Below are 26,191 nucleotides of genomic sequence, written 5' to 3' on the forward strand. Positions count from 1 at the left end.
TCTTAACTACACAGTGGTGATGTCGCCCCACATCGTGAATATACTTAATGCCACTGAATGGCACACTTTGAACCGGTCAAAATAGTGAATGAATTTTGTGGGACACCTATTTTACCATGCACCCCACCGTGGAAGCCCATGACCAAGCTGGGTAGGGGCCGCTCCCCCTCTGCGCTGGGACAGCAGGCCCAGTGGGAGCACCAGATGGGTGACGAGCCACCTCCCCATGAGGTTCTCATAAAGCTCCCTGCTTCCAGGGCGGGCAGGGAGCGAGCACATTCCACCAGCTGCACGATGGCAGCCTTTCCGAGGCCGCCTTCCTGAGCACTCCACACAGATGAGTCGCTGCATTATTCATGCTTTCGGTCTACGGGAGGAAAAGCCTGCGGTGCGCAGGGAACTGAAATATGTCAGCAGCTCCAGCACTGAGAGATGGAGGTGCAGGGACACAGCCGCCACACGCAGATGCCATCCCAGTGAGACGTGCCAACCTCACGTCGAGCACGCAGATTTGACCTACAGACACAGCACCGCCTAGCAACAACTCACACACAGGCGTCCCCTGTTTTTGAGATCTCCTCCCTTTACCTGAAATGGGGTCTGGCTGTTGTAGTTTTTCAATTCCTTATTTCCACCTCGAAACAGCAGGACCCGTGCACAGCTGTCCTGTAAATGGAAAACAAGAAATGTGTTTGTAACACAGGGGCACGTAAAGGGTCCAAATCTTCTCCAGAGGCTCAGCTCACAAGAAATTGGGGAAATGTAAATGCAAAGTGAAAAGGGAGGGTATTTTTCATTCATCAGGGTAGCAAGGATGCAGGAAAACAGCCTTGTACACTATCGGTTGATGACGAACTGCTGCATACACTTTGCACAGCAACTGGGCAGACTCCATAAAAATTTAAAATATGCACACCCCATGGCCAAACAACTCCACTTTTTAAGACTATTGTACAGGAGGTCTTGCACATGTGTATAAATATAAGTGAAATACCATAAGTAAAAAATGCAAAAAAAAAAATACAGGAAGAGAAAACCTGGAGATGGCATAAATGTCCTAAAATAAGAGAAAGTGAGTATGTATTCTAGAACATTCTTTGCCTTGGTGGTTGTAGGAAAAAACAGAGCAGATCGATAAAAACTGACAAGAAATATATCCAGGAACTTCTAAGTAGGAAACAAGTCTTGGAACAACACACAGCTTAATTTCTATTATGTTTTAAGACTTGAAGTCTTTATTGTAGGAAAGTAAAGAATATGTCTGGAAAGGTACGTACCAGTTACCAGGATTCACTATCCCAGGAAGGAAACGACCACAAAGTGAGCAGGAGGAATCTCCTGTTATTATTTTCTACACTTACATTGCTTAATGTTTCTAAAAGGCAACTGGCATTCATTTCTTGTGTGCTGCCCTCCCTGCCCCTGCCCAGCTCCTAGAGGCCACCCCAGCACCCTCCCTCCCCCCTGAACTACCCCTAGCTGGGTTCTGTTACTGACAACCCAGAGTAGGTTAATCACAGCAGCATTATGATGCCACAGCGAGGGACAAGGTGGTGGTGGGAGGGGGGCTATTAGAACCCACAGGAGGCAGGGTGGGAGGCCGGGGGGAATTTCAGCAGGCTGCCATTTTGGGGATGTGTATGGGGCAGTGGGCAGGTAAGAGAGCAAAACCCCCAGGGCAGCAAGCAGGGGACCCCACCAGAGGCTCCAGGACCTGCAGGCTGCCCCAGGGTCTCCCCTGAACTGAACTGGATGGGGCCCTGAGCGAGCAGCCTGGGGGGACCATCCTGCTGGCAATTTCCTGGCCCATCAAAACCCAGAACACAAGGCCCTGTTGGGGCAGTCCTGGAGCCCCCGACGTCCAACTAAATTGCCATCAACAAGGATGTTCACCTACAGAAAAGCTGAGAGTGAACCCCCACTGGGCACTGCCACTCACACCCTCCCAGGCAGAACCCAGCCAGGACCCCAGGAGAATCCTTCACACACTCACAGAGGGATGACCTTGAGTCATATTACCCCACCTCTGGGGACACGATCCTCACTGTGATAGTCCCAGACCTTCAAGCGAGACCACATCCCAACAGCTACTCAGCATCAGAGGGCAAGCGGTTCTTTTGGTTTAGTAACAGTTACACCGTATGCATGCATGTGTGCAGGATGCGTGTCAGCATGCACATGCATGTGTGCGCACAGGGATATGTGAGCTGGCATGTGTGTAGGTGCATGTGTGCTAGCATGCACACGTGTGTTGGTGAGTGTGCACACATGTGCTCTGCAGTGCTGCATCCCTGCTGGAGGCTAAGAGCAGGCCCACTGCACAGACACGGCAGCAGTGGCCTGGAAGGGGTGTGAAAGCCACAGCTTTGGTAACAGAGACAAGGGAGAAGCTGTGCGATAGCTAGGGGAGCGTCGGTGCTGCTCGCATGGCTGCGGGCTGCCCGGTGCCCTTCCGAGTGCATCTGGTGCGATGCACTGAGGTGCGTCCTCGCCCCTCCACACCAGTCTGTGGAGCACAGACAGAGCAGCGGTCAGTATATTTTTTGAGCGCAAAGCATGGGGCAGAGTATGTTTCCACTGCCCGTTGCCTTCTTGACATGGCTCTTCAGAGACACTTCCCTGAACAGATGTGCCCTCCTCTGCTCACCAGGCACCTCTGAGGCTCACCCTCTCCACGCACCACCTCCTGAGGCACAAATGCCAACAGTTTCATTTCAGCATGAAGAGGCAGACCCAGAGAGTGGTCATTTGTGCACACAAGGAGTTGACACTGAGCTCTGCCACGCCAGGTGTCGTGATGGCCCCTGGGGACACAGAGCACTGAACCAGTGATAAGAAAGGGCCATGTAACAGAGAGTGAGGGCAGGTGGTCAGGGGAGGCCCCTCGGAGGAGGCAGTCTCTCAGCTGAGACCTAAAAGTCAAGAAAAGCGCTATGTGACAATCAGCAGGGCAAGTTCAGGGGCCTCAGGGCTGGGCTCAGGAAGCCAGGCCGAGGGGCAGAGGGCCTTCGCGTCTGCGTGGACGGGGTTCCCATCACAGGGACACAAACTAACTGCAGGCATGAAGCCCAGGGGTCTGGAGGACGTGGCTCAGGGGGAAGAAAGGCCAGGAGGAGGAGGGGTTGTGGGGTCTGCTCCCTCGCCTCCCTCCCCAAAGCAGCCATCAAGGGGGAGACGTCAGTGGCCTGGGCAAGGATGAGTGGAGAGGGGACAGCAGGGAGGGGATAAGACCTGGGACAGAGGGACGGTGAGGGGCAGGAGGGCAGCCTTGCTTTGGGAGCCACAGACAGAAGTGTGCTGCCGCGGGCCCGGACACCTCGGCAGGGGTTAGGGGAGGGACAGCTGAGGGCCGCAGGAGGTGCGGGGGGCATGTGCCGTGGACAGCGCTCCCAGAGGAGGCGGCAGTGGGCTCCACCCACGCAGACAGGCTTGGCCGCGGGAGCAGAGAGGGCGTCAGACACGCGCTGGTGATGGGTGTGCCCAACACCGCCATCGACGTCCAGGGGGACTTAACGCCGGATTCCCAGTTCCCGCCCAGGCCTTTCATCCCCGCCGCACTCAGGCAGTCCCCACTTAAATGTCACAGACGTGACTCACTAAGTCCTCCACACTGCAACGCAGAGGCTCGGTCCCAGTTTGCATATCCTTGGAAACGAGCCTGTCTGGGCAGACAGAAATCGAGGAAGAGCTGAAATGAGCAAGATTGGGAAAAGGTAAGGTCGAAAGAGTCGGGACGCTGATGGCACCAGAATGGGCTGGAAGCCTGGCTGCATGCACAGAACACCCCCAAGACCACGGCCCACACATGCTGGGGCACACACGCACCCTTCTCTGACTTACACCCAGGGGAGCCCATCCCCGCCCCCCTCGGGGTTTCTGGACTGCATCACTGCAGCCTGGTGGGGAAGAAATACAGGGCAGGGAAACAAACCCGGCTTTGCTGTTTATTAGCTATTTTGGCCCAAACCCTGACTTCCTGATCCGGATCCAGGATGACAACCGACAGGAGCCACTAAAGACCCCCAAGGAGACATAAGGGACAAGACCATGTGGACGCCGAGCAGGATGCACACCTCGACGCTCAGGAGCACATTTGCCCTGGGATGGCCCCGCGGTGCTGATGACGCCGAGCACAGGGTGCGGGACACCAACAGAGCACAGCCCACCCCCTCCATCAGCCCTCACTAGAACTGAGGCCTGCTCCAGAGACGCAGGGCGTATTTTTTATCTTCCAGACAAACTGGCCTGGCCTGGTGACCCTTGATACCTAAAACTCCCTCCCTCCCTTCATTATCCAGGCAGAAAATCAAACACTAGGCTGCACCCCCTCTGGGGCTCCTGGAAAGCCGGCAGGCGGCTGAGGGAGTTGGCAGATTAGACACAATTTGCTGCTTACAATCAAAGCCCTAATTAGTTGATTTCATAAGAGAAGAGAGAATATTCTGATCACAGTGTGTTTAAATTAGGAGTGTGCAGATGAGGCCTGCCTGAAATTGATAAAACATACACATCAATCTATAAACCTGGGTGCTTTTAAATTTAATAAAGAGGGCTGGCAAGGCAAACGAGCAGCAGCACCATTACCATGACCGCCTTCACCCCCACCGTCGCCACCCCCATGACCATCCCCTTCATCGTCGCATCACATGACGACCTCATCAGCACTACCACCGTCATCATCGTCAAAGCCACTCTTTGCTGAGCATCTACTGTGTGCCAGGCATACCATATGTCTGCTTTCTATTCTAAGCCTCTTAGCAACCCTGAGAGTTGGGTATAATTATCCGCACATTACAGAGGAGGGATTTGCCCAAGAAACCAGCAGGGTAATGGTTTGGACCAAATGGAACCCAGACCGCCACAGCTCCCGGCACAATGCCACTGCCCTGAGGCCACTGAGGCTGCATCTTATTCCTTCGCTGAATCCTGCCCTGACTCGCGGACCCTGCGTCCACACCCCGGAACAGTCTCCCCCTCCCCATTTTTCCCAGAGTGCCCTGGATGTGTGCCCTGCACGCCACCCTCTTCTGCCTAGAGGCGCAGAGTCATTTCTTGCATCTGCACTGAGTCCGCCCAATGGGCCACATGCATCACGTGTGCAGGAAGGGGGGACTGGCACAGGAGGAGCCTGGCATGCGGGTGACATGGCAAGACGGGGGTGCTAGGGATCATGTGCAGCACACCGCGCAGGCTGGATGAAGGCTGGGCACCTCACGCCTCACGGACGGCTCGGGCAAGCACCCAGGGGCTGTGTGTGCAGCTGTGCTCAGGCCCGCACTGGGCTGCCATCTGGATAGGCTCCGCTCACTGCGTGAGCTTGACACTCTGACAGTGCCAGGGAGGCCTGAAGACTGCGCAGCATCCCAGGGGGGACTGCGAGGGGTTCACAAGGCTCCATCCCAGGCATTCAGGGACCATGGGGCCCCCAAGCCTGTGCCTCCAATGGCCCGAGAAGTAATGTAAGGCAGGAACTCCAAACAGGTGGGGCCACCTGCACATTGCTACCCATGCTGCCGAGGGCTGTGGGGGCTGGGGGTGGGAGTGGGGCTGGAGCAGGGCAGCCTTAGGGATCCCAGGGCCCTGGAGGGGGTACCACCCACAGGGGCTCCCTGCTTGCCAGGAGGAAGTCACTCAGCCCTGGGGCGGGGGAGTCTGTCCACAGGAAGGCCAGAGAGGGTGCGGGTGTAGCTTTCCATGCCCAGGCTTGGCAAACTATGGCCCACAGCCTAAACCGGCCCACTGCCTGCGTAGAGTTTTACTGGCACAGCCACACATCTGTGCATCTTTTGTGGCAGAGTTGAGTAGCTGCGATAAAGTCCATGTGGCCTGTGAAGCCAAAACCATTTCCCAAGTGGCCCCTTACAGACAAAGCTTGCTGCTAAGAAAAACTTAGGAGAAAACGCTCAGGAGAAGTCCTCCAAAGGCACAAGGCAGCAGGGGCTCCTGAGACCCAGCTCGGGGCCTGGCCGCGGGGCGGGGACGGAGGCGCGTGCGCACAGGGACACCAGCCAGACCCAGCCTCACTACACACTCAGAATACACACCTCCAAAATGTTCCAACCTTTTCTAATAGAAAAACACCAACGCTTTCAAAGACTATCTTGCCCACAATTATTTCAAGTGACAAAAAACATGTTTTTCCTGTTTCTGCATTTTTGTTTCTCAATGATAAAAATATGCTTGAAATCTACTGGGGAAAAATTAAGGAACGTCTTTCCCCTCTGAAGCAGTCATTAAGAAGCACATGTCGGCACAGATGCCTTCCCAGCCCAAGCCAGGCCTCGTGATAGATGTTTTTCTAACGCAGCTGAGCACGGTACCTCCGGGCTCACACAGCCGCCCCGGGGCCCAGCGCGGCGGAGGGCGCGGGGCGCCAGCTGCGAGCAGACCCCACAGGGTCGCTGTCAGGAAGGAGGACTCTGGGAGAGTACCGCAGAGAACTCTGGGAAGCGCGGCCGAAACACTACCCCAAACCTACCAGGCTGAGTCGCTCTCCTACGCCAGGCGCAGGGGAGACCCTCAAAGATGGGGGCTTACACCCCTGCGGAGGTGGGTCCCCAAGGCAGAGGGAAAGAGGGCCACCAGGGAGGGCATACTAATGGCCTGGCCGTGGGCGGGTGACCGGGGCGGTGTTGCAGAAGTTGTTTGGTTAACAAAGGCTGTTAGCAAAAAATACAACCGTCAGGGCCCCTGGGGGCAAATGCTTCACGGAGGGCTGGATGTCTGAGCTGGGTCTTAAAGGACGCACAGTTTTCCAGGGCAAAGAACTCAGGAGGGTTTCACAGATGAAAGCAAAGGGGGACTTCAGAGTGGCTGGAGGGGCTCGGGCTGGGAGGTCCACGGACGGGGCAGGGAACGGACTTGGGTGCAGGCTGCGCGGTGGCCCCACAGAGGTCTGACGGCACCTGAACTACGCAGGGGGCTCCGTCGGCCACACCATCCACGTGCCACAGCTCCAACCACCCCTCTGTGTCTTTCCCAGAAAGGGGACTGTGAGGCAACGGCCTTGCTGCTGAACAGACCTGCATCCCAAGTCCAGCTGGGGCCCGTACCAGCTGTGCCCTGGGGCCACTCCCTTTTCTCCCCTTGACTTGGTTTCTTCTTTTCTCTAATAGGGATAACCGTTCTCAAAGAGGCAGATGAAGGTCACCCGCAGCTCTGGACTGAACTGTGTGCCCCCAGAGTCCCATGCCAGAGCCCCAACTCCAGGGCGAAAGGAGGTAGGGCCCAGGGAGGACTGAGGTTAAGTGCGTCATGAGGCTGACCCCACAGGAAGGGATGAGGGGCCTTATAAAAAGAATACCAGAGCTCCCTCACTCTCTGCCACACGGGCACATGGTGAGCAGGAGGCCGTGCGCAAGCCAGGAAGAGGGATGGCGAGCAGGCAGCGGTGTGCAAGCCAGGAGGGGGGACGGCAAGCGGGTGGCCATGCACAAGCCAGGAGAGCCCTCACCAGGAGCTGAATCGACCAGCCCCTTGACCTCTGCCTTCCAGCCTCTAGGACTGTGACAGTAAATGCCTGCTTTTTAGGGCCCCGGCTGTGGGTACTGTCACCACAGCCCAAGGCGGCCCAGACACACACCCTGCCCCGCTGCCCCCGCTGACCTGGTTGTAGAGGGCACAGATGTGCAGGGCCGTGTTCCCCGAGGCGTTCTGGGCCCCCATGTCGGCCCCGTAGAAGAGCAGGTGCTCCAGGTGCTGCACGTGTCCATACCTGCAGGCCTGAAGCAGAGTCCATGCTGTGAATCAGGGCCCACGGCGGACACCCCAAGCCCAACCACAGCCCGCCCCGATGCCGGACCAGGGCCCCCACCACACCAACCCCACAGCGCCCTGGCTGGGGGCTGGGCAGGAGGATGCTCACGACCAGCCTGAGGACTTGGGCTGCGCTGCCAACAGGGGGTCGGCAAAGGGGTCCTGAGGGTCCTTCCGTTCAGACCGGGGGCCTCGGAGCCCAGAGCCACGTGGGATGTCCTCCCCCTGGCCTCAGCGGCCCGCCCCACAGCATGCACAGCCGGCGGCTCCCCGAGCCCCAGGAGGAGGCCTGAGAAGAGCCAGGCGGGGCGAATACAGCCCCCGCTGTGGAGAGGGACGTGCGCCCTGCCTGTCCTCCTCCCAGGGGACCCCTAGCTACAGCTTCAAAATGCAACCCACCCTTAGGAGGCTGCAGGAGGCCGGCGGCGGGCAACCCTATAGTGGGACCCACCCCAGAGCCCTTCCAGGAGAGCCGTGTATGATGCAGTAGCCAAGAGGGCTCCAGGGTCAAACAGATCTGGACCTGCCCCCCAGACCTTCCATCTTCCAGAACTTTCACCTCTGAGCCTATGTACCCACATGGAACCACAAACCCAGTTCCTCGCGTAGTTCCTGGGTGATCACGTGGATGAGGGGCCCCTCCGCGCCTCGAGGATGCATGGCACAGGCCGGTGCCTCCCCACACCTGCTCATAGGGAAGCCCCCCGGGGTCTGGTGCACACTGCTGTGCACTGGGCCGGCCCTCTTCCCCAGGCAGAAGTCAGGTCTGACACACCCCAACCCGCCCACACTTCCTGGGCACCTTGGGAAGGGCTGCTGAGCGGCCAGCTGCCCCGTGACGTGGTAACAACCTGGACAGGAAGACCCAAAAGGCCAGGAGATGGTGGTCCTGACCCCACACTTCTCACACCGCGGGTGGGAGGCACCCAGAGGGAGCAGAAAGGTCAGCTGCCAGGGCAGGCACTGTGGGGCAGTCAGGAGCTGTCACTCAGCGTGCATTCCTGCTAAGTGACATGGACGGAGGGGACTCCATCTTCGCACAGTCCGTGTGAAAGCACAGCCCTCCACCAGTTCACAGTAAGGAAAGGTGACGGGAAAGATATCGAGACTATTAATTGGATGAGCTTTAAAAAAACCCTGGGAAACACCACTCACAACTGCTGTGCCTCCTGCAAAATGACCTCGTTGATGAAGTACACTGTCATTGTAGGTGTGGCTGCTGTCGCTGCCCATCTCCCACATCCTCCTCTTGGGCAAGGGTGCCTGCGTTTTCCTTCTGGGGCACCCTGACCCCACTCTCAGAGGTCGGGGGGGGCCTGCCCCACTCCACCTGCAGTGGGTCCAGGACACAGGCCCGAGCAATCAGCATATTCCATCTCCCATCACGGGTGGGGACGCCCAGGTGACATTTGAGGGCCCAACACTGCAACATTTGTCAGAAATACTGGGAAAACAAAGTTCTCTCCTACCACAGAAAAAAACTACAGAACCCCACAGCTGCTGGGGCCCACCCACACAGCTGAAAGGGTCACGGGGGGCAAAAAGAAGGCAGGCTGGAGAGAGAGAACAAGAGAGGGCCAGAGGCGGGGGCAAAAACCTCACAGAGACAAGCGGCATCATTGCAGCCCTTCTGAGCTACGACTCGGCCTGGACTTTTCAGGATGTCAAGTCTATACATAATTTTCATTTTCCCCTTAAACCAGTCTGAGTTGGAACTTTGGTTCCTTAAATTGTAGGAGCCCTGGCTGATCAGCAATCCCTAAAGGACTTCCAGGAGGCAGGACGCTGTTATGGTTTAATGTAATTGCTCTACAGGCAATAAAGAGAGCCTGAGCAGCAGAAAAGCATTTAACAATTGGTCCAGACTCATTATGCCCCTGCCCCAGTAAACCTGAGTGTATGAGGCTTTAAGTTTCCTCAGTAGGATGGCATCACTCTCTCCTCACCAAAGATCAAAATACGATCAACACTGAGAGACGAAATAGGGCCCTTAGCTCTGAGCAGAGTGTTTGAGAAAGAATCACCTTAAGGGCTTTGTTCCCATTCTATCCTTCCTTCTGTACGCCTATTGTGTTAACACAAACAAGACTAGAAAATCTGTATAAATGCTAAAACAAAAAATAAAATCTCCCACCATCCTACAATCTTAAATTCTACCATTGACTTTTTTAAAGGGTCATCTCTCTGCTAGTCTTTTCTCTCAAACTGCTGGTTGTTGCGTAATGGAGGCCACGCTTGCTAAGGGACAGGCAGCCCGGTGGGTGGAGGGGGAACCAGTGGGGGCCGATGGGTCAGCAGACAGGCTGCACTCAGGGGGCTGAGCAACAAGTAAGTAAATGAAGGAAAATGGGATTCAGCCTCTCACTGTCAAAGAAGGGAGTTCCTACATGGTGCAGGAGAAGGGCTGGCACTGGACTGGATTGGAAGGTCTCAGTGTGAACACATGGTTTTCGGTATACAGAGAAGTAAAGATGAAAATGTGTGCGCATACGCACATACCCATGCATGCACATCCCTAGCTCTCCCTCCTAGGAGGGACTGGGACCAGCAATAGCTCATCAGCAGTGAGCACACCTGATACCCGGATTTTGGGCTCTAAATCCCACTCTGTACTCAAAAAGAGCCAGGGCTCCTTGGAGAAATGGCTGATTCCAGGGCCAAGGCAGGAGAAGAACAAGATGATCCTGGATACCTGTCGAGCTAGAAGGACAGGACATGAGCAAAGATGAAGGGGACACCTCTAAAGGACAAAGGAGCCCTCCTGAAGGGGCTCCCGTTGGCAAAAGAGGGACAGAGGACTACCTGCTGGGTACATGGAAATCCATGAGGCCTCAGTGCCATAAATATATTGATGAACAAATAAGAGGAGAATGCTCTTCCTGATCACATGGAGCCACCCAGCAAGTGTAGGAGCAAGTGTGGGAGTGCAAAGTCCCTCCCTGTTCAGCAAGAGCAGTAGTGACGGCTGCTCAGGCACCAAGTACCAAAGGACGCTGCAACGAGCAGGTAAATGCGGCCTAAGGAAAGGGATTTTCCACAGTCTCAAAGATCCCACAAAATATTTACTAACTACAGAAGGAGAAACTACGGTGGAGAAACCTGTGCCCTCCACCTGATCGGCTGCTCAGAGTTAGTATCAGGAGCAACATGCCGTTGGACGGGATGCCATGCCAGGAACACAGCATCATTTCTATGACAGTCATGCCAAAATGTACATCACGGATCTCACCATGAGGAAACACTGAACAAGGCCGACTTGAGAGACAACCTCCAGAAATGACAACCCTGTCCTTTCCTAAAGAGACCACGCGGACCGAGGGAAGGCTGGGGACCGCTCCCAGGTGGAAGGCTTTGATGGTGGGATCCCAGATTGGATCCTTTACTATGAGGGACATTATCAGGACAATTGGCAAAATGCAAAGTGGCCTCTGAGGAACAAGCATGTGGGAGTTCTTTGTCGATTCTTGCCACCCTCTGTAAGCTTGAAATTGAAACAGTCATTGACAATTAAAAAAAGAAATTAGTACTTGCTTGACACAAAGACCTCAAAGCTCATCAAGGTAAGAATGATTCTCTCCCTCATAAGCCATACTAACCCTTTTTCCTTTTTACAAAAAGGGTGTTGTGATTTCTGGCAGCTTAAAAGGGTTGACAGGGGTCACAGAATAACCGAAATTTAAGACAAAACAGCACCCCGCAAACTCAAGTATCTGAAGCATTTTCCTGAGTTGCTTTTTGGAAAATGCACGTGTGTGAGGCTCCACCCTCCACCCACTGCCTGTGATTCTCCTGGACATGTGTATTTGAAGAAGTCACCCCACAAAATATGGGGTTCACCCCAGCTAGGGCCCAGCTTTTATCACCCCATACTTTGGTGTAAATTAGAGAAAAGGGCATTCCTCTCTTCAAACACTTTACTGCCACCTGCTGGACACCTGCTCTGACAAATCTACAAGCCTAAGTTCACAGCACATGGGACAGCACCCCCTGGGGTTGTGCAGCGCTGTCAAATAGTGCGGAGTCCACTGCACTGCAGGTGGACGGCAAGGGCATCCACTTGGTTCTGCGCCCCAGACACAATGGTTTAAATCCACTCCATGCTTAGGCGTTTCCCCTACAGCGTGTGTTTACAATGTGAGCTGGAGATGGCACGGCCGAACAGCTAGAAAGCAATATTCACGTAATTTCAGCTCTGACTTGGTCAGGGAGTGAGTTGCCCGTCAGTCCAGAGACACTCTCTTGCCCAGACGCATGCACACACACACCTTACTCGACCCAAGCCCCTGGCTGCCCCAGGGCCCTGCACTCCATGTTTTCAAAGGCCAGTTGTGGTCCTGCTGCTGGCCCAACGAGGCATAGGGGAGACGTGTGGATGAGCGTGTGGACAGCAGTGCAAACCAGACAGTGGCTCATTCTGTTTTGATCAGTGTTACAGGCTCGGCTGTATCCTCCCAAAGTCACATGTAGGAGGCGTGACCGGCCTTCAACCCCCGAATGTGACTGTTTTTGGCGATGGAGGTGATTAAGGTAAAAGGAGGATGCTAGAGAGAGAGGGTCCTAACCCCACAGGGCTGGCATCCTTAAGGGAAGAGGAGGTCAGGACGCCAACACACACAGAGGGACGGCCTCGGGAGGACCCAGGGAGGGGAGCCGGCTCTGCCCACCGCTGAGTCTCCCTATTCCAGCCCCCAGGACTGGGAGATGAGAAATCCTGGTGTGTAAGCCCCCGGTGTGCGGGACTCTGTTACGGCAGCCCTAACAGACCATCGTGATCAGTCTGGGTCAACCACTTTGTGAGTTTCAGCCCGAAGTGATGATAAACACAAGATGTCAGGCTAAGCATTCTAAAAGGAAAGACAGCCGTATTCTGACATCTAAAGCCATGGTGCCTGCCACCTGCCCGGCGGAGCCCACTGCTTCTACAGCGTAAACTCTGAAAATGAGAGGTTTCACCGAGACTTCACTGCCACCATCACAGCAGGACACAGGCCCGACGAAGAGCAGGAAGTGGCGTCTATGCCGCCTTGGTCCTGGGGTCTCTGCCGCCCCCTCTCCTCTCCCCACAGCGTCAAGAGTCGGGCTCATTGGAGACAGTGACTTGGTGGTCCTCGACCCCTCTGGAGGCCCTCGGGAAGGACACCTAGCTTATTTCCCCAGAGGGATCCTCGCCCATCTGGCAGGGGGCGGGAGGGGCACGATACGGATCTGACCTCTCAGGTCAGTAGGGAGTCGACCCCCAAGGTAGGGTGGGCACCTTCCTGCGGCTGCCACCGCTGGGGTCCTGGGGGCCGGGCGGCTCGCTGTGGGGCTGGGAGCCAGAGCGGCAGCAAAGGCCAGGGACGGGAGCTCCCAGGCTCCAGGCCATCCACCCAGTGGCCAGGGGGCCTGGCTCTCAGGGCCTGGGGCTCTCATCCGTAAAGGAGTGGATGGCCAGGAAGATGCCTCATGCCCTCCGCGAGGCTTTGGCTGAGGTTCTGAGGTCCCTGTGCTGATGGCCGAGACTGCGGTGCTGAGCCCACACAGGTGCCATGAAGTGCCATCACCAGGCTCATCCTGAGGCTGCCACCCTGGGAGGCCAGCAAAGGCACCTTCCCTGACCTGACAGGATGCCTGCCCAGCACTGCAGACGGCTCCGGCGCCCAGCTCCACACAAAGCCCTCCCACTTGCTTAGCTAGCACTGGCCACCCCCTGTGGGGGCTCTCAGAGCCCAGGGTGCTTCCTCAGCATGGGCACCACAGCCACCACGGGGCAGTCCCAGTGCACTAGGGGAACCCCAGTGTGATGAAGAAGGCCAGAGCCGGCACCATCCAGGCTCGCTCATTCAGGCAGCCGGTGCTCAGAAGCACGTACGCCGTGCAGGGCAGACACCAGGGCTACACCAGCCTATGGTGAGCGCCCTTGGGGACACCCCCTCACTGAGGGGCTGGCGGAACCTGCCAAGGACTAGGAGCCGAGGGCCCAGGCCAAGGACTCTGGTGGGGAAGAACGAAGGGAGGGGTGTAGCCAAAAACAGCTTTATCTCCTGATTTAAAATTGGTAACAGTTACAAACAGTAACCAATAAAGAAATTAGAGAGTGACAAAAAGTCTTTCACGGAATCCAGGCGGAGATCAAATGCATGCAGGCCTGTGAACCACCTGGTTAACCGCTGGCACCTATCACTTCTTAGTGACAATACCAGGCATGGCCACTGGATAACAGCAATGACAGCGATGGGGGAGTGGCCAGTGACTCCATGAGTGATGGGGTGTGGCCTGTGACTCCCATGACGCTGACAGGGTGCATGGCCTGTGACTCCCATGACAGTGATGGGGCCTGGCCTGTGACTCTGATGACAGTGATGGGGCATGGCCTGGTGACTCCCATGACAGTGACGGGGTGTGGCCAGTGACTCTGATGACAGTGACGGGGTGTGGCCAGTGACTCTGATGACAGTGACAGGGTGTGGCCAGTGACTCTGATGACAGTGATGGGGTGTGGCCAGGTGACTCTGATGACAGTGATGGGGCCTGGCCTGTGACTCCCATGACAGTGATGGGCGTGGCCTGTGACTCAAATGAGTGATGAGGGGGTGTGGCCAGGTGACTCCCATGACAGTGATGGGGTGTGGCCAGGTGACTCCCATGACAGTGATGGGGCCTGGCCTGTGACTCCGATGACAGTGATGGGGTGTGGCCAGGTGACTCCCATGACAGTGATGGGGCATGGCCAGTTGACTCCCATGACAGTGATGGGCGTGGCCTGTGACTCAAATGAGTGATGGGGCGTGGCCTGTGACTCCCATGACAGTGATGGGCGTGGCCTGTGACTCAAATGAGTGATGGGGCGTGGCCTGTGACTCCCATGACAGTGATGGGGCGTGGCCAGGTGACTCCCATGACAGTGATGGGGCGTGGCCAGTTGACTCCCATGACAGTGATGGGCGTGGCTGATGACTCCCATGACAGTGATGGGCGTGGCCTGTGACTCAAATGAGTGATGGGGCGTGGCCTAGCGACTCCCATGACAGTGATGGGCGTGGCCAGCATTTATTGAGCCCTTCCTAGATGCCAAGTGCTGGAGTAAATGCTTTACATGAGTACTTGCAGTTACTGTCTCGCGTGCTGTATGCACCCTTTACTCAGCCAGTGCTGGGGACGAGGAGAGCTCAGGGCTAAGTCACTGGCTCCAGTGAGCCAGGCAATGTGGACCGGGCTGCTAACACCAAGACCAGAACACGCTCCGGCCGCTTCATGAGAAGGGATTCTCATTCGCCCCAAACACAGTCAGGCACCCAGGGAAGCAGGCAGCAAGGCCCACATGGGGGCCACACCTGGGCACAGCTGTCCACAAGGGCGCATGGAAATGGGGACCCGGCTCCTTTACCAAGCAGCTGCCCTCCTGCTGGGGACAGCTGCCCTCTAAAGTCTTCGACCTCCCCAGGAATACCCTGGAGTCCCGAGAAGGCCAAACCCATCACGCCTGAGACTGGAGCCAGGGAGCAGGGAAGGTGCACAGGCGGGCAGGATGTACCCTGCAATTAGAACTTCACCAAATCCCCCCTAACCTGGCCCACAATGCTCTTGGGTTGTAGGAATGCATTTGGGTGTTTTTTTACTTTCTTCTCTATGATTGTTTGTATTTTCAACTATCTCTGTGCAGAGCTGGGTAAGGAATCTGAGTTAGCAAGTTTAAAGACAGCTTGCAGACATTTCAAAACAGTGCTATTCCCAAGTTGGCCTGCAGGGGGCGGGCATCCCGGATCGCTCGCAAGGCCTGAGGGGCTGGATCCCTTTGCAATTAAACACCTGGCCCTGCGACACCAGCAAAGTAGACCCAACCCTCCTGCGATCTGCCAGCCAACCCGGCTGGGGCGCTCGGGATGCCTAGAAAAATGGGGAGCCAGGCGGCTGCAAAGGAGCTTCCGCATTCCAAGTGCAACAGAAGGGCAGACTGTAAAGGCAGAGCCAGTAAGCCCCACAGCGGGGGTGCTGCTCCTGGGCAGGCAGAGCCAGAATGGCCCGGCTGGCTGCGCAGGAAACCTGCCCGCCCTGTACTTCCTCCTGCCACCAAGCGCTTCTGTGTGAAAGCCTAGAGGCAGGGCAAAGAAGCAGGCTTCCATGTGAGGAGGCCACTAGCCACCCGGCAGCCCTGGGTGACTTCCTCACCCTCCCTGCACCTGCAAACTAACTGGAGAAATGCAGGTTTATGCTAGAGGTCTGTAAGATGGTGCAGATAAAGGGGATCAGGACAGGGTTTGCACTCTTGACGGGGAGGCTGTAAGTCAGGACAGCACCGTCTCCCATTCTTTGCCAAGCACCTTGCACAGCCACCACCTCAAAGGTCACAGCATATGCAGGCAGCAAGGCCAGGAGACAGGGACTTGCCTCTGTCACTGCACATGGAGAGCCCAGAGCAGGGGAGTGGCTTCCCCAGACTTGTGTGAAAAGGCAAGAGACCAAAGGGCGGCTGACAACCCCGGTGGGTGAGCAGAACGCAGGACACAGGACCCTGGGAGTTCAGGGCTCCACGCTCCAATGCTCGTGGCGCCAGGACGCAGTGCCAGCAGCTGGGAGGACTGAGACCAGAGGGCAGTCATCACCACTCACCCCGAGGGGCCCCTGGTGTGGGCCGGGGCTGCCCTCAGCAGCTTCGCAGAGCCCCTGCTCACCCCACAGGAGAGAGCTGGGTGCCTGCCTCTACAGGCTGCAGGTACTGATGAACCAGAGCTGACCAAGCACGAGAAAGGCCAAGGTGTGGGCCTGCCTGTGCTCCATGGCCCACCTGCCACACCTCAGCACCACGGAGCCCAGACCCACCCAGATGGGGCAGGCGTGCAAGGCAGTGCTGGATGAGGGAAATGGACACGTAACCTGAGAAGCAAGGCAAGTCTTTGCTGATCAAGAGAGTGGCTCAGAGCGTCTTCCTGTTCCTGCCCCCCAAACCACCCCTGTGCTCACAGGTCTCCAGGGCCCACTTCCATCTTCCTCCACCCAGAGACCCTGACCTCGACGCCCACCCACTGGGCTCCCTGGCTGGCCAGCTCTGGCAAGGCTCAGCCAATAGGAGGGCAGGAGAAGGCAGAGGCCGGGGTGGTTCTTCCTGCATATCCTCAGGACACAGCTCCTGCTGGACTCCCTCCTCCCCAGAGGCCAGCCCCGGGGCTCCCAGGGTCCAGGAACAGTTCCCTCTCCTCACCCTGGTTCGTTAAAGACTTTCACCTGAGCCACCAGGTGGACTGTTTCTCGCCAAGACTGCAGCTAATACCCCTTGAGCCCCTTGCTGCCTGATGGGATCTGAGAGGAGGCTGTGCCTGGAAATCAAGTATCGCAGTTGGTCACCCATGCTCACAAAGCAGCTGGTGACCACGGGGGTACCCAGGATGGTGGGCACCTGGAGAGCTCATGGCTCCTGCAAAGGGGGACGTTCACCCCACAACTTCAGGGGACTGTTACAGTGCAGAAATGCAGCAGGCTTGCCTAATCTTCCAATCACTCCAGGGAAGTCAGAAATGTGTACTTCAAGGGAGGCTGGGTCTGCCCTGCGGGCTGCCCTGCCCAGTCTAGGGCATGAAAGGATAGAGGGTGGCCTGTTGCAGGGAACAGGGTGGAGAACAAGACGCACGTACCTGGTGGATCTCGTGCCAGCCATTCTCATCTTTGCAGCACACGGAGGCATGCTCGTGGAGGAGGAGCTCACAGCAGTAGGGGTCGCCCCCCACGATCGCAGTGTGGTACAAGGGTGTGAGGCCGTAACTGTCTTTATAATCCGGAGATGCTCCAAGCTCCAACAGGGTCTAGGAAAAACACCAAACACTGTGGTGACTGGTCATGACCCCTTTCGCAGGGTCCATCCATCAAGAAAGCAGCATGGGTGGGGGTCACTCACCTCCCAGCCAAGGCTGACTAGGCCCTTGGTTCCCAGGGCTTCTCTGGGCTCTCCCAGAGTCAGGAGGCCCCACCTTAGAACAACCAAGTTTCTGGCCCTGAAAGAGCACACGGTGCCTGGGCATGCAGGGTGTGCCTGTCGGGTGAGAGGGGTGGGGGGACACTGCAGATGGGGGCCTGCGGCACATGGCAGCTGCCCGTGGCCTGCTAACCCCTCCGTGCCAGTGGAGGACAGTAAGGTGAAGGCAGCATTTGCCAAAAAAGAAGTGTATCATGTAACCTAAAAATGCAGCATAGAATGGTCTCAGGTGCACCCTGAGGGTGGTGAAACTGGTCAGGGTGGGTCAGGAACACGGGATTTGTGAGGAAGCCAGCCGACAAGGAGCTGCTGACAGGAAGCTGTGGAAACCACGACTTCAGAGAGACGCACCAACCTGGGGTCGGCCCCAGAGTGGGCTGCCTCTTCCTCCCCACAAGGCTCTGGCAGAGTGGGCGTGGGGCACTGGCCCTCCCACCCGGACACTCTGCACACACAGTGCCAGGGAGCAAGGCGCTCAGGACCGCGTGGGAGGGAGCTGAGGAGAGGAACCCACCCCCCGCATCGGCTCCCAAACACCCGGGGGCGGCAGCAAGGTCGGCTCCATGCTCCCAGACTGGGCGTGAAGGTTCCAGCACGGACCTTCCTGGACAAAAGCACAGCCCCTCTGACAGTGGCAGAACGCTGTTCCGTGCAAACGCTAAATTCCACCAAGGAGAGGGTGGGCGGGCAGGCCACACCTCCAAGTCGGAACCCAATGTGGGGCGCCTCCGGGGGCTGCTGGATGGGGAAAGCCGGGGGTGGGCACGGGGGTCAATCGGGGAGGGGAGCCCCCCGCATGCGGTGGGCTCTAGGGCGCACCTGCAGGGCCACCTGGTTCCTGGCTCGGGCGGCTCTGTGCAGGGCTGTCATCCCATCTCTGGCGCGGAAGTCCAGGTGGGCCCCGCCATTCCTGAGAGCTTTGATCACCTCCACAGGGTCGTCCAGCTGAGCGGCCAAGGTCAGGGGAGTTTCTAAGGGACCCAAACACACGCACTTTAGAAAGAGCGCTTGGGCCCAGCGGCCCAGCCACACGGCTCACTCGGTCAAGTCCAAACGTCCGACCGTGTGTTTGAACAGACCCCCGGAGCAGGCACGGCCCCCTCCCACCTGTGAACCCTGCAGTCCACACAGCACGGCTCGAGGTCATGTGCAAGGCACAATATGAGGACAGAGGCAGAGTTTCGCGTTATCCCTTTATGCAGTACAGGCCTAAGAAACCGCCCGCTGCCTTCACCCGCAATACACAGAAGCCTGCAGGGCCTCCCGGATGCCCCCTTACGGGAGGAGACATTGGTTAGTGCTGAGTTTATAGAGTTGGAAGGCAGATGCCCACCTTTCTTCAGCTCAGGTTCACGGCATTTATGGGTGCCGTGGTAGATGCCAGGAACCGGGATGCGGGGCTGCAGACGTGGGACGGGGGTTATGAAAGGTGCCCCTGTCCTGTGCACATGGCCCTGACCAGTTAGCTGGCTGCCGCAGAGGAGACACCTTTCCTTCCAGGAATCTCCCTCGTGTGCCCACCTTCACACTGTTGAGCAAGGTGCATTATTCTGATGTGGTTAATTTGGGAGGCTTTTACATTACAGAAAACTGCAGTAAGTGATATGGCTACATGCAGGTTCCCGTGACCCAGAAACCCAGTGAGTTGGTAGTGGGCCGCTCCGGCTTCACATCCTGACAATAAAAGAACTGGGGCAGCTTACCAGGTGCTGAATTCCCTTCTGACCACCCATCTCAGTCACATTCTCTCCCCAGAAAAGGCCACTTCATCATGAATTTAGATCAACTGCTCCCACACCATCTATTTTTAGTTCCTACGCTTATTTATCCGTAAGTTCTCAGTGCTGGTCAAACTCGCTGCAGGACCCACTCTGCACTGTGAGTCTCCGAGGCACAGGGCACGGCTTACCCGACTCCTTGTAACCAGCATGCGGTTTGCAGACGCCAGTGCGTGTGTGATGTGTGGTTTGTACATTCTCTCCTGACGGGAAGGCTACACCTCCCATCCTCCCCAGTCACAAACAGCTCATGGATGCGCCCCACGCATCTCTGTTGTGCACCTACTATAGGGACCTTCTCATGCAGGGATTTTTTTTTTAAATAGGAGATTTATGGGATAATAATGGACTGTGGTGACAACAGGGATGTTTTCTGCACAGAAAACAGCAACGAGACAAGGCAGGCAGGACGCACACAGAGGTTTGGGCCTCACAACTGGCTTGGGGCACAGCTGAAGCTCCACATGTCACGGACTTCGGAGAGAACCCCTGCCCAGCCAGGAGGAGGGGAAGGATGTCGGGCCTTCCGTGCCTCGTCCCCAGCAGTGCCCGGCCACAGGTACCCAGAGGTACTGGCAAGGCCTTGGGTCCCTGGAGTGAAAGGACCAGGGTGTGGGTGAAGGTCTTTCTTCAGGGGAGTGAAAGGTCAAGGACTCGGGGGCCACCAGCACCAAGTTTCCAAGCAAACCTCTTACAGCGAGGGGGACTCCTCATGCTCAATGTCAGTGCCCCTTTAGGGGCAGCGCCCGTCAGGGCCGGGCCAACCTTCCAATTAGGATGCTTTTTTCCTATCTGGCTGTCCGCACACGGCCAATGCAGAAGCTAGGTGGTCCAAAGGAGATGTTGTTTTGTGAAAATGAGTGAAGGGAAACCTCACTGACATGGTACCAGGAGGCCTGCAGGCGGGGGGCACCAACACCTACGCTCCAGGCCAACTGCAGAACCCCCCAGGAAGAGATACCCTGAAACTCTTATTTTGGCTACTTTACTCCCAGCAGGAAAAAGTTTCCATCTACCCCAGCAACAGTCCAGCCAATGAAAGAGTATCACAACTCAGCCAATGAGAAGCCATGACACACTGGACTCCCAGTTTCCTCCAATGGGCTTCCTGCTTAGAACAGTCCCCAACCCCCTCCCGTCTGTAAAACAGCCTCCTGTGCTTTGCTCTCTGGACTTGCCGGTGGCTCTGCTGTAGCTTATGTCCCAAGCTGCAATTCTCTGATGTTTCCAAATAAACCCCTTTTTGCTGACAAAATAACTGACAGTTTTATTTTTAAGGTTAACAGTTTATTCCACACTATTTTCATAGCTGACTCTCTCAACAACACCTTATAATGCAAATACTCATTACAACAAGAACCACTCTCGGGAAGAGATGGCAGCAAATGGAAAAACCAGGAGGCTTGGATCACGACCTCCAGCTCCAAACTATAGCCCCCTTGGGCTGAGCCACGCCCTGGTGGGTGGTGCTGGGAACATATGTGCCACTGGGTAAATAGATGGTGGCGAGTACCAGACAGCCTGCTAATGGTGGTGTGTCTTATGCACAAATGGGAACTACCAGCCCTTAGATGATATCCAGGGCCATTTTATACACATAGCAGGTTCCTGAAGGTCCCCGAAACCCTCCTGATCCACAGCACAGGTATGACTCACTGCACCAGCTTACCGCAAATACATTCCCAGAAGACTCCTAGAAGGGAGAACAACACAGTGGAATCAGGGCTTGGCCTTTGCTCACATTTGTATGATCTTACTTCCTAAAACAATCCACTTTATGCAAATGTGCATCTCTAAAACAGGATCCATCCCTTTAAGTCAGACGGACAATTTGCCATCAAAATGTGAAACTGTGGACAATGACCCAAGAATCCTTCCTGACTGGGAGTTGCAGAAAAAAAGCCATTTGTGACTGTGGTCGCCAAACCTCTATAGGAGATGTGGCCTCCAGCCAGAATATTCTAGAAGTCCACAAAATGGTCTCCTTGCAGTAGGAGACCCAAGATGTTTCCAACAAGCAAACTTAGAGAGGTGGGTTACACTCCTTGCCCTTCTGCCCTTATCTCTGTGTCACAGAAATCTGACATGTCACCAAACATCACAGCCTCCATAGCAAGGAGCCTACCTGCCATCCCACGGTGTGATGTCCACATTTCTGTGACAAATGTAGTATCCTCAACCACACCTCAGAGCTCCCAGGACCAGCAAGAGGAAATGTGGGACTTGGGGAGTCCTTCCTCATTACCAAGATCAGTGGTTCTCAGATGCTGGCATTAAGAATCACCCAAAGAGATGATGACTGTGAAGGATATTGGCTCCATTCCCAGAAATGATTCAACAGGACTGGAGTGGCTAAGAATCTGTACCTACAACAGGCTTCCCAGTGGCCCTGGTGGACCAAGGGGCATGCTTCCCTAGAGAATGGGGCTTCTCTAGAGAATGGGGCTTCACAAACTTGACTGCACAGTGACATCACCAGGCCCTACCCCCAGTTCCTAACTTCCCCAGTGTGGAGTATGACCCAAGTATTAGGTCTGGGAAAGTTCCCCTACAGTTTTTAATCTGCAGCAGGACTTGAGAACCACTGCTCTAAACACGTGCTAACTGCAATGAGCTCCATGGAGCGGCAGCAAGGGCATGACGTGAGAACTGGTTAGAAATGCCAGCAATGGTCCCACCCCAGATTTACAGCATCAGAATCGACATTAACAAGATTCCCAGGACTTCCACAGCTTTGCCTGGGTTTGTCTGTGTGTAAAATGATGATTTCCTGTGCATGAAACAGACGGCCTGGGCTATCTGGTCGTAATCACAGGATCCGATCATACGATATCTAACTCCAGAAGTTAAAATAAGGACTCACTATCCACTAGAATATTTGGTTAATCCCCACCCCGGCCACGAATGAGAATGAGATGCACAGTCACAGCCCTCGAAGAGGACAGTTGCCTGTGCAGAGTTCCCAGGCGAGCACCTGAGGCTCGTCCAAAAGACCTGCGGGCCTTCGATGCCATCGAGCAAGTACAGAGGGCGATGGCGGGTCTTCCCCAAACTGTCTGTGCTGCTGAGCATTCTGGAACCTGCTTCTCACACTAGCCCACAAGTGGGGGGTTGGCAACCCTGGTGTTTCCCACCGTTTGCCCCAAATGGAGCCATCACCCCCCTCCTCACGTGCTCCCCACCTCTGGCTTCTGTGAGCAGGTGGGCCGAAGAGGAAGCAGCCCCAAACGGGCACTGGCCGTGATCTGTGATCAGAAACTGATACGAGGGAATCGGCACAGATGACTTTTCTGTAGTGAAATCTGCCACTGGAGAACCAACAGGATGAAGGCAAGGTGAAAGATTTTAGTGAAAAAGAAATGGGGCCTCAGATTCCAGATAAAAGTCTGTTACCAAAGGAGGTTTGGCTGGTTTCACAGAGCATTATGGCATCTGGCCTTGCTGGAAGCGCACAGGCAGAATTTCCAACAGTCCCGGGTGAAGCTTTGTTTCTGATAGAATCACGCCATTCACAGGGGCCCGGGAAGGCAGCAGGCACTCAGCGATCGCTTCTAGGTCAGGCAGTTGGTTTGGTTCTCGCTCCCACACAGGCGTCCTGGAGGGTGCTGCTCCCACTGACAAGGACCATGTGGGGGATGGACTATGGGCCTGTTTCAACCAAATTCGGGGGGAAGGCACAGGGAAGGGGTTGTGGTTTTAGTCTTTCCAGTAGCAAAATCAAGGAGGACAGTGTCCAAGAATTGGTCTGTGGTCCATGATTCTCTCACACCTAAAGCCTTGGACAATAAAACACACACCTCCACGCAGGTACTAATGTGGTTTAAAGCAGACAAACAGGACCTCGCTGACCAGGAGTTTGGAAAGTAGAGGCCATTTCGAGCAAGCAAAAACTCAAGCATCAAAATAAGATCCCATCGTACACTATGAGAATGGATAAAATCCAAAATACCGACAACACAAACTTCTGGCAAAGATGTGGAGCAACACAGTCTCTGTCACTGTCAGTAGGGATGCAAAGTGGTGCAGTTGGCAGTTTCTTACAAAAAGGAAAAATGGTTTACCATCCGACCCAACAGTGAATTCTTCAGTATTCACCCAACTCTTCTGAAAACTTATGTCCACATCACACCCTACACACAAATATTTGCAGCAGCTTTATTCATAATAAACCCCAAACCAGAAGCAACCAACATACCCTTCAACGGATGACAGATAAACAAAACTATGACATCCATACAGTGGATTCTTATTTAGTGATAAAAAGAAAAGTGCTGTTGAGCCATGAAAAGATACAGCTAAACCATAAATGCATATTACTAAATGAAAGAAGCCATTCTGAAATAAACTATGTCCTGTTCTCTAGTTGATCAAGTTGCATTCCACTGTGGAGTGCAGGTGAGTAATTCTGAAGCCACTAAACATGGATACTAGAACAGAACAATTAAATAAAGGAACACAGAATGTGGTAGCCAGTGAGAGAGATTATGGGTAAACAAGGCAGGGGACTAGAATGATCAATGTGGCAATCGATCAGAGATGGAGATGTCAGGGTGAACTCATGTTGAGCTTAATATAGATACGGATGGTTACATTCAAAAATACTTATAGATATGTATATATTCACGGGTTAGCACACACACTTATATCTGTTGCTCTGTCAGCTGACAGGGCCCAGAGCAAGGACATCCCACAGCACCGAGCACACCTGTCACCCAGATATTGGTTTCTAAGACCATTCTCCATCGAAAGAAACCAGGGTTCCTGGATAGAACAGCTAATTTTAGACAAGATGGGCCTGGAGCACCTTCTAGTGCCAGAACCTAAGAGAGTGGCCCAAAAGTGGTAATAATAACCCACCTGGATAGGGGCGTGTCAAAGAGACACAGGAGCCGGCAGAAGAGCACCCAGTGGCCAAAGCTGGGACAATTTGAGCAACAAAATACAGGTGGGATTGGGTTATAACCCAAACTATAAACTGAATGTCCATGAGTCCATACTGATACAAACAGCTGGTTGAACAAATAAGTGAATGATGAGGACAAAGGGACAAATCTGTGCGCAGATACACTGCCCTCAAGGAGGTGGAGCAGAACTCCCCACTGCAAGCGTGGGCTGGGCTTAGTGCCTTCCCTCCAAAGGGGACAGTCCCTAAAGGGGAAAAGAGAATACACTGTAGAGTTGAGACACCTGGCAAGCATACTTGCACCAGGTGAGCATGGCTGATGTCACAGGGAGAGGCTGTGTAGGTAGTGGGACTCTAGTGCGACAGGAGGAGCAGGCTCCTGTGTCGTCCTCCCGGGCACACACACCAGGCTAAGTGTGTGACTGAACATCAGAAAAACCCCCAGAGGGGTGCCCCTCACCACTGCCAGGGCCAGCAAAGCGGGGAAGCCCCAGAAACCATCACAGCCCAGAGGGGCCTCTGGAGACATGATACTTGTCACCAGGGATCCTGGAACCAAAGGACTTTAAGTAACTACTAATGAAATCAGAAGTGAGGATGGGCTTTATTAATATTAATACCAGTTTGTTAATTATAAAAATGCTCCCTACTCGTGTAAGATGGTAGTGATGGGGAAGTGGGTTTGGGGTATGGGGGCATTTGTTACTATCTTGATAATAATTCTGCAGATTGAAAACTGCTGTTTTTGTTTTTTTAATGTATCAAAAAAACAGGCTCAGGGCTCACACTACAGGTTATGGTTAACGTGGAAATGTTGTGTCTGGCTATCACCACGCGGCTGCCAAGGAGACACAGACCCTTTGCCCAGGGCTGTGTGCATGACACGGGTCACCGTAAGGAGGTCTCAGACTGGCCTCTCCCCTGGCCCGCTCTGGCGGACGTCCCAAAGGCTCACTCCAGCCCCCGTCCCCGCATCCACACCCCTCACAACGTGGCTCCTCCGTTCCTGAACATGCGGCACCTTGTCCTACCCCATGTCCCTGGAATCCGTCCTTACACGTGGTGGGCACATGGGTGAAGAATTCTGCGACCGGATGTCCCACTGGAGCCCTCGTGCACAAACAAGTCTATTTGTACCAGGGACTGTGCCCGACAAGCCTAAGGCAGCCAGATGTAGGGGCAGGGAGGTGTAGACCCTGCAGTCTTCAAGGTGACCTCTTCACATTGGGTAACTCGTGCGGCCCTGACTCTCTGCAGACCAACGTGTACAGGGTCCCAGAATCACATCCCCTCAAATCACCACCCATTCCCTGCTGCTATCGTTTCTGTAGAATGTCTCACCGGGATTCATTAGGAATCTACCACGAGGCACCAGATACGGACCATCTGTCCTCATGCACAAAACAAGCCCTATTCTTCTCATAGCCAGAGCACAGAGGAAGCCCTGCTCGGTGCCCAGGGATCTGGAGTGTCCACAAAACCTTCTAACTGTGCCACATGGGGGCAGGGAAGGCGCTCCCTGGAGCTGGGCTGCAGTGACATGTGGCGGAACCTGACCCATCGTGGCACAGATGACCAACAGCACCGGCAACAAGCTGAGGAGTTTCTGCTGCCCTGGAAACTAATTTAGTAATTACATCTCACAAATGGGGTCCAGACACATCTTCTGTGAAATCCACTCAATGAAAATTTCTGTATTTTATCCCTCAAGACATTTCACGGTTTGAAAGACATTTCCAGCTTCACAAATACCCCTGCCTTGTGGTGACAGGGTCACCTCCAAGTTCGAGAACACAGTGTGAAATAAAC

The 26,191-nt window shown here is 55.0% G+C and overlaps 1 protein-coding gene across 5 annotated transcripts in view; it reads right to left on the reverse strand.

The window, feature by feature from the left end:
* The window catches only part of SHANK2 (SH3 and multiple ankyrin repeat domains 2), a 471,724-nt gene that overhangs the window by 344,194 nt on the left and 101,339 nt on the right, over nt 1-26,191 (reverse strand). For all 5 annotated transcript variants that reach the window (XM_057506712.1, XM_057506710.1, XM_036875766.2 and 2 more), the window contains 4 exons: nt 18,521-18,672; nt 17,364-17,531; nt 7,606-7,722; nt 589-666 (listed from right to left, as the gene is read on the reverse strand). In XM_057506712.1, coding sequence (XP_057362695.1) covers nt 589-666; nt 7,606-7,722; nt 17,364-17,531; nt 18,521-18,672 — 515 coding nt within the window. The remainder of the gene's footprint in view (nt 1-588; nt 667-7,605; nt 7,723-17,363; nt 17,532-18,520; nt 18,673-26,191) is intronic.

Source organism: Manis pentadactyla, chromosome 9 (assembly GCF_030020395.1).
Source record: "Manis pentadactyla isolate mManPen7 chromosome 9, mManPen7.hap1, whole genome shotgun sequence".
Taxonomy (NCBI): domain Eukaryota; kingdom Metazoa; phylum Chordata; class Mammalia; order Pholidota; family Manidae; genus Manis; species Manis pentadactyla.